This window comes from Pseudonaja textilis, chromosome 1 (assembly GCF_049901715.1).
Source record: "Pseudonaja textilis isolate UNSWEBS1 chromosome 1, rPseTex1.2, whole genome shotgun sequence".
Classification (NCBI taxonomy): domain Eukaryota; kingdom Metazoa; phylum Chordata; class Lepidosauria; order Squamata; family Elapidae; genus Pseudonaja; species Pseudonaja textilis.
Genome location: NC_141990.1, coordinates 156328642 through 156341056, shown reverse-complemented (window position 1 = coordinate 156341056; position 12415 = coordinate 156328642). Strand labels below are relative to the sequence as shown.

Below are 12415 nucleotides of genomic sequence, written 5' to 3'. Positions count from 1 at the left end.
TAATTTGTTGGATCAAGAACTGCCAATTAAGATTATCAAATGTCTTCTGTGCATCCAGAAAGATTAGTGCTACCTGTTTCTGAGGGTGTGCTTCATAATATTCTAAAATGTCCAAAACTATTCTTATATTTCATTTTATTTATTTATCTTATTTGTCAAGCAAGTATCAGATAATAGGTATGAGTATAAGCATGGTTATGAATACATGAAATGGATACGAATGAAAAAGAAACAATAGGGCAGGGATGGTAGGCACATGCAAATGACAAGCTGCCGGCAAGGAATATAAATTCTTACATTCGCCACCATCCAATCAGAGCTGAAGAAGCGTTTTTAGATGAGAAGCAAAAGTTCAACAGAAAAAATAACGAAAGTCCAATTGCCTCCTGAAAAAGCACCTTTGGGACAACAATGATCTGGATGACTGAGAATCTCCATAGACAATTAGAATTAATCTTTACTTCCATTTTCTCCCAGCTCAGATTTTTTAGAGATTTGTGAGTAGTAAAGCATGATGTGTTGAATATAATCTTTCAAAGACTTTTAAAGCCAAGGGGGTAATTCTTTTGTATGGTAAAACAGATTTTGGAGTTGCTCAACAGCTCTAAAAGGTGGATTACAGATTTTAAAGGTGTATCTGCTCATGGGCTTTTAGTATTTATTTAGTATTTATTTGATTTGTCAATCGCTTACAAGATACAGTTATAAGAATAAATATAGTTCTGAATACATGAGATAAATACTTATAAGAAAAATTAAAAAAACAATAGGACAGGGATGGTAGGCATGATTGGTGCGCTTATGCACGCCCCCAACAGACCTCTTAGGAAAGGGGTGAGGTCAACAGTAGACAGTTTAAAGTTAAAGTTTTTGGGGTTTGGGGAAGAAACCACAGTCAGGTAGAGTATTCCAGACATTGACCACTCTGTTGCTAAAGTTGTTTTCCTGCAATCAAGTTTGGTGCGATTTACCTTGAGTTTGTATCTATTGTGTGCTCTTGTATTGTTGTGGTTGAAGCTGAAGTATTCATTGACAGGTAGAACATTGCAGTAGATAATTTTATGTACTATACTTAGGTCGGACTGAAGAGAGGCATAGTTCAAGGTTGTCGAGGTCTAAAATTTCAAGTCTGGTGGCATAAGATATTCTGCTATGAGTAGAGGAGTGGAGAACTCGTCTCATGAAATATTTCTGGACTTTCTCAACTGTATTAATATCCGTTATGTAATGCAGATTCCAGACTGATGAGCTGTATTCAAGTATTGGTCCAGCAAATGTTTTGTATGCTCTAGTTAGTAGTGTGATATTACTGGAGAAAAAGCTACGTAAGATTAAGGTTAAAAAACCTTAATGCCATTAAGTTACAGAGGGCTCTAGCACTTTGATCATTAGAGATGAGTACTCCAAGGTCCTTGACATAGTTGGGGTCATCAACAAGGTCTTGATTATTCAGCTTGTATTTCATTTTCTGATATTTTTTTGCTGATATGTAAGACAGAGCATTTGTTTGTTGAGATTTGAAGTTGCCATTTGTTTGACCATTCTGACACATAGTTGAGGTCATTTTGAAGGGTAACAGTATTGTCGGTAGTGTTGAATAGCTTTATATTATCAGTTAAAAGAGGTCATTTATGTAAAGTACAAAGAGAGTTGGTCCTAGAACACTGCCTTGGGAGACACTACTGTTGACAGGTACAGGATTTGATAGGATGTTCCTTATTTTGACCATTTGTTGCCTATTTGATAGGAATGCATCTATCCAGTTATGCAGGTGTCTGGAGATGCCATAAGATTTTAGTTTTAGGAGTAGTTTGTCATGTATCACTGAATCAAAGGCTTTACAGAAGTCTAAGTAAATAGCGTCAATTGCTTTGCCCTGATCAAGTTGTGTAGTCAATACGTTTTTGCAGTGTAAGAGTTGCAGATTACAGGATAGTTTTTTCTGAAACCAAATTGTTTGTTAGAGAGTAGGTTGTTTGTCTGTAAGCAGAGGATAATGGATTAGTTAATAATTTATTCCATGACTTTACAGGTGACACAACAAAAAAATATTGGTCTGTAATTTTCAACTAGGCTGGGGTCTCCCTTTTTGAAGATGGGGATGACGGTGGCTAGTGACCATAGGTTTGGCAAGGAGCTGGTCCTGAAAGATTTTTCAAAGATTTTACTTAAAGGTTCTGCTATCGCAATGGATAGCTTTTTTAAGAAGTAGGCACATATTCTGTCCGGTCAAATAGATATAGATGGTTTTAGATTGCAAAGTACTTTTTCAACATTATCTTCTGTAAAATTGATATGTATTAGATCAGGGGTTGCCAACCTTTTCATTCTCAGAGACCACCAAACTCATACTTTTAAATCCCGAGGACCATAATATGATTTTTTTTTAAAAAAGAATATATTTAATATAAAAATTTATTATTGGCTGTTTTTTGGTCAGTGCCAAAGACTGTCCTGATATTGTGTTTGTGGAGAATTTTGCTGATTTTATCTGTGGTGCCTTTGATGTAGGGGAGGAGGGTGATACCATGTCTTGTTCTGTGTCTCGTTTTTTGGGGTGTGTCTCCCTTAGGATTAGGTTGGTAATTGTGTTTCTTTGGAATCCGTTGGAAATTAATATGTTAGTGAGGGTGTGTAATTCTGTTCTCAGGTGATCTTTGTCAGCTAGGCATTTGGTTCTGGAGATGAGGGTCTTGGCTATGGAGTTGATTTGTGCAGGGTGGTGATGGGATTGTGCCTTTAAGTAGTGGTTGGTGTGTGTTTTCTTCCAGTGGATGGTGTGTCCTGGGGAGCCATTGAGTTTTTTGTAAATTAGGACGTCCATGAAGGGAAGTTGGTTATTGGCTTCGGTTTCAATGGTGAATGGTATTTTGGGGTGTAGGCTGTTGAGGTGTGTGAGGAAGTTGTCCAGTTTTTCTTTCGCATGTGGCCAAATTATGAAAGGGTCATCTACATATCTAAGCCAGAGTTTGGGTTTGTGTTCAGATTTGTCTAGAGCGTTGGTTTCAAAGTGTTCCATTCCAAATGGTTAGTGATGGAATGGTTAGCGATGACGGGTGAGAGGGTTGATCCCATAGGTCCTCCTTCTATCTGTTTGTATCTTTGTCCATTGTGGATGAAGTATGTGTTGGTTAGGCAGTGGTTGGTCAGATCTAGGATGTGCTTAGGGGGGTTGTATTTGTTTTGGATGGCTGTCAAGGATTCTTTAATAGGTACATGGGTGAAGAGGGATATTACATTGAAGCTCACAAGTAGGACACTGGGTTGTAGGTTTTGTTTCTTTATTGTTTCTATGAAGTGGAAAGGGTGAGGTGATGGATTCTGTGTAGGGCTGGCATTGTTTGGCAAGAAATTTGGCAAGATTTTGTAGAGGTGAGCCTATGGAGCTGACTATGAGTCTTAGTGGTGTTCCTTCTTTGTGTATCTTGGGGAGGCCACAGAGCTTAGGACATCTGGATGATTTTTCTCTGGGGATGATTCCTTGCTGGATCTCTTCACTGATGGGAGAGGCTTTTATTTTGGATTTGGTGGTTTTTTTCCAAGTAGGTGGTAGGGTTTGTATTTATAGGTTTGTAAGTGGGGTCTTGGAGTAGGTTGGATAGTTTGGATTGGTAGTCCGATGTTTTCAGCATGACCGTGGCGTTGCCTTTGTCTGCTGGGAGAATGATTATGTTGTTGTCTTTCCTCAAGTTGGTGAGTGCTTTTTGTTCTTCTCTGTGTAAGTTGCTTCTGGGTGGACTGCTGGATCAGAGGACATTGATGACTTCAAGTCTGATTTTATCGGCTACATCTGGGTGAATTTTGATTTGACTAGCTTCAATTCCACATATAATGTTTTCGGTGGGGATGCGTTTGGGGGCGACTGCAAAGTTGAATCCCTTGGAAAGGACATTGGTTTTTGCTATGGTGAGGGTTGTGTCTGATATGTTGTGTACTGTTTGTTTCATGTGTTGTTGTGAGGGGATTGGGTATTTCTCTAGTCTGTGGAGTTTGCTGGTGTGTGTGTCTGTCTTGTGGGAGGTTTCTGTTTCAGCTCTCCAGAGGGCTAATTGTTTGGATTTGTCCCAGAGTGCTAGGTGGATTTTGTTACTGAGTTTGAGATGGAGAGTGAGTAGGTCCCTGTTGGTTTGGTCTAGTAGGAATCTTTTCCTGTGGAGTTTGTTTCTGATTCCGTTCTAATTCTAATTCCGTTCTTTTCAGGATCCTTTCAGTGGCTGAGGTTTTGGAATGGAATTTGAATTGGAAGCATGTGGGGATCACTTTTTTGTCGCGGCAATTGCGTATGAATGTGAGGTCACGTAAGATGGTGGCTCTTTGGACTTCAAGTTTCTCATAGGTCCTGGTCAGTCGGAAGGTTTCCTCCCCATAGTGGTACAATATTTGTTTTTGTAGATTTTCATGGGTACAGGTATGCAGGTCTTGGCATGTTCGGGTCTTTTCCCATGTAAGATTGAGAGTATCTTGGTGATGTTTCTATGAGGTCCCACTCACCATCTTCAGGCTGGTGCTTTTGGCTTTATGCTTGTGCGAGCAAAGGGTGATCGGAGCTGCCATCTCTCTGTAAATACTGGTGGGGAGGTGTGGTGTGCTGGCTCTGTTGTAAGTGGGCTGGTTGTCTGTGTTGTTATTTCTTGATTGGTTGATGGAGTTGATGTTTGCAGATTTGTTGGCTTTTTGGTAAGAACATGTGTGGCTGAGGTATTGGCTGTGTGTCTATCAGCCTCCTGTGTTGTAACGACCTGGGTAATGGGCTGTCTGATGACCTTCTGAGTTCTATTGTTGTAACATCCTGGGTCTTGTGCTGTAATCTACTAGGTCGTTGGCTGTGTTGTAACATCCTGAGGTTTTATGGTGTAACCTCCTGAGTTCTGTGATGTGATATCCTGAGCGGGTGACTGTGATGCAATGTTCTGGGTTTTGCTCTGAGTTTGAGGTCTGGCTATCTGTTCATGGTGTGTGTCAGTTTGCTTGGTTTGGGGGTTGGGGTGTGTGGCAGCTGGTGATGCAGCCGTGGTCTGGTTTCTGGAAGATGGTTGCCTTTTGCCTGTAGGATGGATTTGGGTTTGAATCTGGTGAAGAAGATTAGTGGTGGTGTCGTGTGTTGTTTTGGGTCTGGTATTGGTTTTTGTGGCTGGAATTCGTTTGTTGATAACTCATAGCCAGACCTCAAACTCGGAGCCAAACCAAAGCCCGGAACGTTGCATATCTCAATCTCAATCTCTATCTCTCTCTGTCTGTCTGTTTATCTATCTATCTATCTATCTATCTATCTATCTATCTATCTATCTATCTATCTATCTATTTATTTAATTAAAACCAAATCATAAATGCTTAATCATAACTGTGGGGCAGAGTGAAGAGAAAGAAGGGGCCTCTCTTATCCTTTGGTGGGAGGAAAGAGGGAGGATTTAAGAAGCCACATGGTGCCTAGAGGCTGGGAAGATCTGAAAGGGGAGGAACCGGCTCCCCCTCAAATGGAAGAAAAGCAGAGTCATCTCATATCTCCCCCAAGTCAGATGAAACCTCTCCCTCCTTTGCCAGGTGTGGCTTCCTGGAGTTGGGGGAGGGAAGGAGGGCTGGTCTAGAAGTGCCAACGAAGACGGGCTCCCAGGCAACACCCCTCCTTCAGCCTCCACATAAGAAGAGGACTCTCCAAGGCTAAGCTCCAGGTTTCTCCTGCTGGTTCCAAACAGAGAAGGATCCCTCCTTGTGTGGAGGCTGAAGGAGGGGGGGTGTTGAGCCCAGAAAAGCTGGAGCTCTCACCTGCAGAAACAGGCTGGTTATTAGGAGCCATCTTCCTCAGCACTCTTTTGGTCTGTGCATTTGGTCTCCACGCTCCCCATGCCAAAAGAAAGCCAGCTGGGCTTCTCCTTCCCTCCTACCCTTCTTCCTGCTCCCTTCCCACCACTCAGTCCTACTTTGGGACAGAGGAGAGCATGCTGGAAATGTGTGTTGGCATTTCCAACACACTTTTCTCCGGCGCTCGCCCACAATTTTTCACATTCGTCCAGGCCTGGCTTGCTGAGGGGGGAGAGAAGCCATGATGTCTCTGCTGCCCCCCCCCCAAAAGAAAAAGATCAGAAACAGCTCTCGCTGGGGTGAAGAGCAGAGATCAGAAGACACAGGCAGATAACAGATAACAGATAATCAGAGTTGGAAGGGACCTTGTAGGTCATCTAGTCCAACCCCCACCCAAGCGGGAGACCCTACACCATTTCTGACAAATGGCAGTCCAATCTCTTCTTGAAAGTCTCAACTGATGGTGCTCCCACAACTGTTCCATTGGTTGATTGTCCTCACTGTCAGAAAGTTTCTCCTTGTTTCCAGGTTAAATCTCTCCTTGTTCAGTTTCCATCCATTATTCCTTGTCTGGCCTTTGGGTGCTTTAGAAAATCGCTTGACCCCTTCCTCCCTGTGGCAGCCCCTCAAATATTGGAAGACTGCTATCATGTCTCCCCTGGTCCTTCTCTTCACTAGATGAGCCAAGCCCAGTTACTGCAAACGTTCGTTGTATGCTTTAGCCTCCAGTCCCCTAATCATCCTGGTTGCTCTTCTCTGTACTTTTTCTACAGTTTCAACATCCTTTTTATAATGTGGTGACCAAAACTGGATGCAGTAATCTAGGGGTAGGTCTTACCAAGGCTCGATAGAGTGATATTAGTACTTCCCTTGATCTTGACTGTATCCCTCTGTTAATACAATTTAGGATTGCATTAGCTTTTTTGGCTGCTGCTACACAATGCCGACTCATATTTAGCTGGTTGTTCTCTAGGACTCCAAGATCCCTCTTACAGTTATTGCTATTGAGCCTGGTTTCACCCAGTCTATATGTGTATTTTTGGTGTATATTTGTGTTATGTGTGTGTTTGGGTAGATATACACTCTCTCTCGAGTGTATCGAGAGCTGGCAACAGAATTTCTTGAGAGCAAGCAACAGAATTTCATTCTTAATGTGGGCTGGTGTGCTCACAGTAAAAAAATGACAATAATCTTATCTCATCTGTTCTCATCTTATCATTGTACATGAAACAATCAAAGGTCCAAGGTTGCCACAGTGGCCATGAAATCTTGAGCCATCTGTAGCATAGCAACAGTTACACACATACCTTGCACTGGAATATCAACCCAGGTGGACACTTTACTATGACTTCCTCTCCTCCCACAACATAGACCCCCAGTCAATTCCCAATAATGTATGCCAGATCATCCATACTACACACCAAACTGGCTGATTTGGAATCAGCAAGAAACCTGGGGCCATGGAAGTAACTTTACTATCTACATTATATAATGAGATGGGCTAATATGGTTTTTTGACAAGTTGGGCAATTCCTCCTATTAAATAGCAAAGAAAGTAAAGCTTATTTCTAAGAAAAAGGAAATTCTTGAATGTTGCTGAATCTCATTTGTCCATGGAGATTCTAAGACATCTAGGTCATGGTTGTCCCAAAGGTACTTTTTCAAAAGGCAATTGGACTTTATATTTCCTTGAAGGTGTTTTGCTTCTTGTCCAAGAAGTTTCTTCAATTCTGATTGAATGATGGAGGATGAAAGAATTTGTATTGCTTGAAGTCATCTGGTCATTAGCACTCAGTTCTACTTCTTGAAAGTTGCTCATATGTTATCCAAATTAATATTTTGGTCAGAATTTCCTGATTATGCTAACAGGTTTAAAGCAAACGTTTTAATCATAATTATCATTACTACTTCTATCATAACTAAATTCTTATATTTTGTAAAAAAAGAATATAATTTAATATAAATATTCAGTTGAATATTATTTATTGACTAAATTTTTAAAGCTTTCCATGACCATTTTAGAGGGACTCTGGGTGATGTACAAGCAAATACATAAATTGCAATAAGGACAATTACAGAAAAATAATACTGTTTTTTAAAATGTAATTAAAATTACATTTCTTAATGAAACCAAGAGACAAAAATTAAAGACAAAAATAGTAAAATAGTAAAAAGGAAAGGAAATAAATGACCACTGGAAAAACACTTTGCTTTTCATGATTTCCCTACTATTCTTCCCTTATCAGAATCTACATTTCATGAAATTATAGATTATTTCCATTTCCATTTATCCTCTAAACAGTACATGAAATATAGACAATATTGAATTCTGTTGTTAAATTTTGCCTAGATATAGATATATTGATTACTAATCCATATATTGTAATATAATGTATGTATATATCAAGTATAAGTAATGTATATATCAAGGGTGTCAAACTCAAGGCCTGGGGGCCAGATCTGGCCCACAGGGTGCTTAGGACTGGCCTGTGGGGCCATCTGGAAACAGCAGAGGATCGGCCTGCAGTGCCCCTGCCAGCAAAAATGGACTCGGGAGGGCTGTGCACTCTCAGGTCCCATTTTTGACTGCAACTGCCTCCTGCAGTCCTCTGCCAGATCAGCCCTCTGTGACAGAGGCCTGCAGGAGGCTGTCATGGCCAAAAATGGGCCCTGGGAGACATGCGTGGCTTACTCGGACTCCATTTTTGTTGGCAGGGTGCTTGGGCCACCACAAGAGCCCCCAACACAAGTGATGTCAAGATGGCCATACCCACCCTCTTCGGCAGCAGGTAGGAATCCACGATCATGCACAGTTTCTGCCTGGGCTCGCTGCTGGAGCGCCCCGAGCCAGCTGGCTTCAGGGCTAAGCCACCCCGTAGAGGTGGTGAAGACGGGGAGACCCAGCAGGGTCGAGGGGAGCTGCATCCCTCCTCCTCAGCTGGCTAAACTCCCTTTCCTGAAGGCGGTAAGAGCGGCGGTCAGAAATGGCCACCTCAAAGAAGCACTCAACCGGAAAAGAAAGTGCAGGAGGAAGTTAAGAAGTGAAAGTTTTTGGCTGACCATGACAAAAAGCAACAACTAAGGTATCCTGGAATTTAAATTTTACAAAAGATAACACCGCTCCCAAAGAAGAGTCAGAAGCAGCGAACAAAAGTGAAAAGGGAAAGTTTTTTTTCTTCACTCTCCTTCCCCACGTTGACAATGAGAAGAGCTGAATAAAGAAGAAAAATCCGCTTTGGCACCAAGAGGTAATTAAACTGGAAATATAATTAAATGCCAAAGGGACAATAAAGATTTCTGAATATTAAAAAATCCTTTTTTTGCTATAAGTGGGAAGGGAGAGGAAAAGAATAAGAGCAGGACTTGGAAGGAGGAGACTGCTTGGAATTTAAAAGAATTTAAGGTTAAATCTTAACAAGACTTCTGAAAGATACATTTTAACTGGAACTTTGCCACTAAATAGTAACCCCAAGAAGAGAAAGTGAAAAAAGAAGAAAGTGTTAAAAGAAACAGCTTGTGTGTATTTGGATTGTTTGGTGACTTGGGGATTTTTGGAAATTATATTTGAATGACTAAAAACAATTGGGTGGTTGTTTATAAAAAACACTTTACAATGGCATCACTTCTGGATCAACTGAAAATCGAATTTAAAAAATATAAAGAAGAGGAACAAGAAGGGAAGGGTTCCTTTGGCTCCATTTTTCAATTCTTAGAAATGGCAATTGGTGTTTACAAGAAACAACAAGAAAAGACTGCGCAACAAGAAGATTGGGACAAAGAAGAAGCCATTTTTAATGAACAAGTAACTCTATCTGGGTAAGGAAAGTGGGGAAAGAGAATGGAGAATTTAAGATTTAAAAAAAACAGCTGAAAAAGGGAAAAATAATGTGAAAAGTGGATATAATGTTCGAAAGCAACAGAAAAGGGGAATATATAAGAGGGAAATGGAGGTGGAGAGACAGGGGGGTAAAAAGGGGAGAGAGAAGAAGAAGGAAGGGAAGAGAAGTTGCAAAGGTCTGGAGCAAGATGTAAAGAAACAGGACTTATTTAGAGATAATGCGTGAAAATTTAACTGAAAAAGGGATTCTGTAAAGGTATATAAGATTGTATTGTTATATTTGTAATAGAAATAATGTTACAAAATTGGGAACAACATATGATTGAAAAGTGGAATAATATAGTCAGTGTAATTTAGTGAAACTTTTTTGAACAAAATAAATGAAATGAAATAAATGAGAGAATTGAACTAGGAAGGAATGGGAACATTTTAACTACTCAAGGTTTTATAAAATATAAGTGAAGTGGGGGGGAAGTAATTATGGAAAGTTTATAAGTGCTCCCATAGAAGTATGATACTTATTTGAAAAGTAATGTGTAAAATGTTTAAGATTTCAATGAATATTGATATTAATGATAGATTTGAATTGGTATGGATTGTTGTTTTAATTATGTTATATATTTATAATTTTTTTCTTTTTTTAAAATACATTTTGTAGTTTTAGAATGTACCAAGCAGAATCCGAACGGAAATTGTTTATTATATTAAGTGTTATAATTTTAGGGGAAAGATATAAAGGCGTCATACTCCAATCAGCGATCACAGGAGAAATTTTGCTTAATGAGAAAAGATAATAGACAGCTGAAACAGGACAGACAAAGAATATAAGTATCATGATTCAAATTGAGATGAAATAAATAAAATCAAGAAAATTGAAAGAGGGGTAAAGTTATATAGAAAACACAGGACGGTAATAAAATATGGAATGGAATATAAAAATGAGCATGAACTTGAATTTGTGTCTGTACGAAGAGATGTAACCCGGGATCAGGCTGCTTTCAAAAAAGATGTTTTATGTTTCTATGTTTTATGTTTTGTTTGTTTATGTTTGTTTTTAAAAATCAATAAAATTTTCAAAAAAAAAAAAAGATGGCCATACCCACCCTGACCATGCCCACCTTAGCCCCCGAGGTCAAACAAAACTCTGAGGCAGCCCACAATGAAATTGTTTCTGATACCCTTGGTATATATTGTTGGATCAGCGTAACACAGCACAGGTCTTGTAAGGCATGGGAGGGGTGCTAAGTCCAACACTAGGGGTGAGGTCCAGGTCATCTTTGGATATTCCTGGGGGTGGATGGAAGGTAAATTTCTGCAGGAGGCTGGTAAAGAAGAGGAAGAGCTCCATTTTGGCAAGGGTCTCACCTGCACATATTCTTCGACCTGGAAGAAAGCATAGATGGCAAAAACAATGAGGGTTTATTTTTATTTTTTTGTAAAAAAAAACCTATTTCACAGGTTTTCTCAATGTGGCCATGGAGAGATCAGCACACAGGTAAATAATGGCAGATCAAAGATATTGATAGAAGTAAAAATGTATTAAAGAAATGGAGACAGTCTTTGACTTACAATGGTTTGCTCAATAACCATTCAAAGTTACAGCACTGAAAAAAAGTGGCTTATGACCATCCTCATGATTATGAGATCAAAATTCAGATGCTTGGCAACTGATTCAGAGGTGGTATTCAGCAGATTCTGACCAGTTCTGGAGAACTGGTAGTGGGAATTTTGAGCAGTTCGAAGAACCAGTAGCGGAAATTTTGAGTAGTTCCGAATACCACCTCTGACTGGCCCTGCTCCATCTATTCTCTGCCTCCGGAGCCCCAGCTGATCGGTTGGGTCTTCTTTTGTTGCCCTGCACAGGAGAATGGAGCTGGAAAGCAGCTTAGTGGGTTGGGGAGGCAATTGGGATTTTGCAGTAGCCCTCCTGCAGGAGTGGGGTGGGAATGGAGATTTTATAGTATCCTTTCCCTGCCACGCCCACCAAGCCATGCCCAACAAGCCATGCCCACAGAACTGGTAGTAAAAATTTTTGAATCCCACCACTGAACTGATTCATATTAATGATAGTTTAATGTGATCACTTTTTGTGGCCTTCTGACAAGCAACGTCAATGAGGAAGCCAGATTCATTTAATAACCATGTTGTTATCTTAACTGCTGCAATGATTCACTTAACAACTGTGACAAAAAAGATTGTAAAATGGAACAAAAGTCTCTTAAAAACTGTCTTGCTAAGCAACAGAAATTTTCGGCTCAGTTGTGGTTGTAAGTTGAGGACTTCCTGCATTTTGAAAACTATTAAATGGCAGCAGATTTCTGAATTTGAAGATAATGTCAAAAAAATGGGAGATCAATGCCAACAAATGGAGTAATGCCCCTCTTTTAACTATCTAGATATCACATTTCATTGGTCCTGCAGATGGAAAACAGGTGTAGACTTAAGTTTGTGATCTAGATAACAGATAATCAGAGTTGGAAGGGATCTTGTAGGTCTTCTAGTCCAACCCCCTGCCCAAGCGGGTGACCCTGCACCATTTCTGACAAATGGCAGTCCAATCTCTTCTTGAAAGTCTTAAGTGATGATGCTCCCAAAACTTCTGAGGGCAAGCAGATTCCAGAGGAGGGCAATTAACATATTGTAGAGCAAAGTGATATCTCAGATATTTAAGGAGCCAAGATATGTGTTGGGATGAGTAGGTTATTACTCAATTGGACACAGTGAAAAAAATAACTTCATGGGGAAGATTTTAGGCCTTCCTAGGCATCCCTTCTGTTT

At 40.1% G+C, this 12415-nt stretch overlaps 1 protein-coding gene across 4 annotated transcripts in view; it reads right to left on the bottom strand.

Moving 5' to 3' along the window:
* Positions 1 to 7765: 7765 nt before the first annotated feature.
* Positions 7766 to 12415, bottom strand: part of LOC113453624 (cytochrome P450 2K1-like) — a 37989-nt gene continuing 33339 nt past the window's right edge. For all 4 annotated transcript variants that reach the window (XM_087919362.1, XM_087919364.1, XM_087919363.1 and 1 more), the window contains one exon: positions 7766 to 11020. In XM_087919362.1, coding sequence (XP_087775488.1) covers positions 10836 to 11020 — 185 coding nt within the window. In that variant the 3' untranslated portion in view covers positions 7766 to 10835. The remainder of the gene's footprint in view (positions 11021 to 12415) is intronic.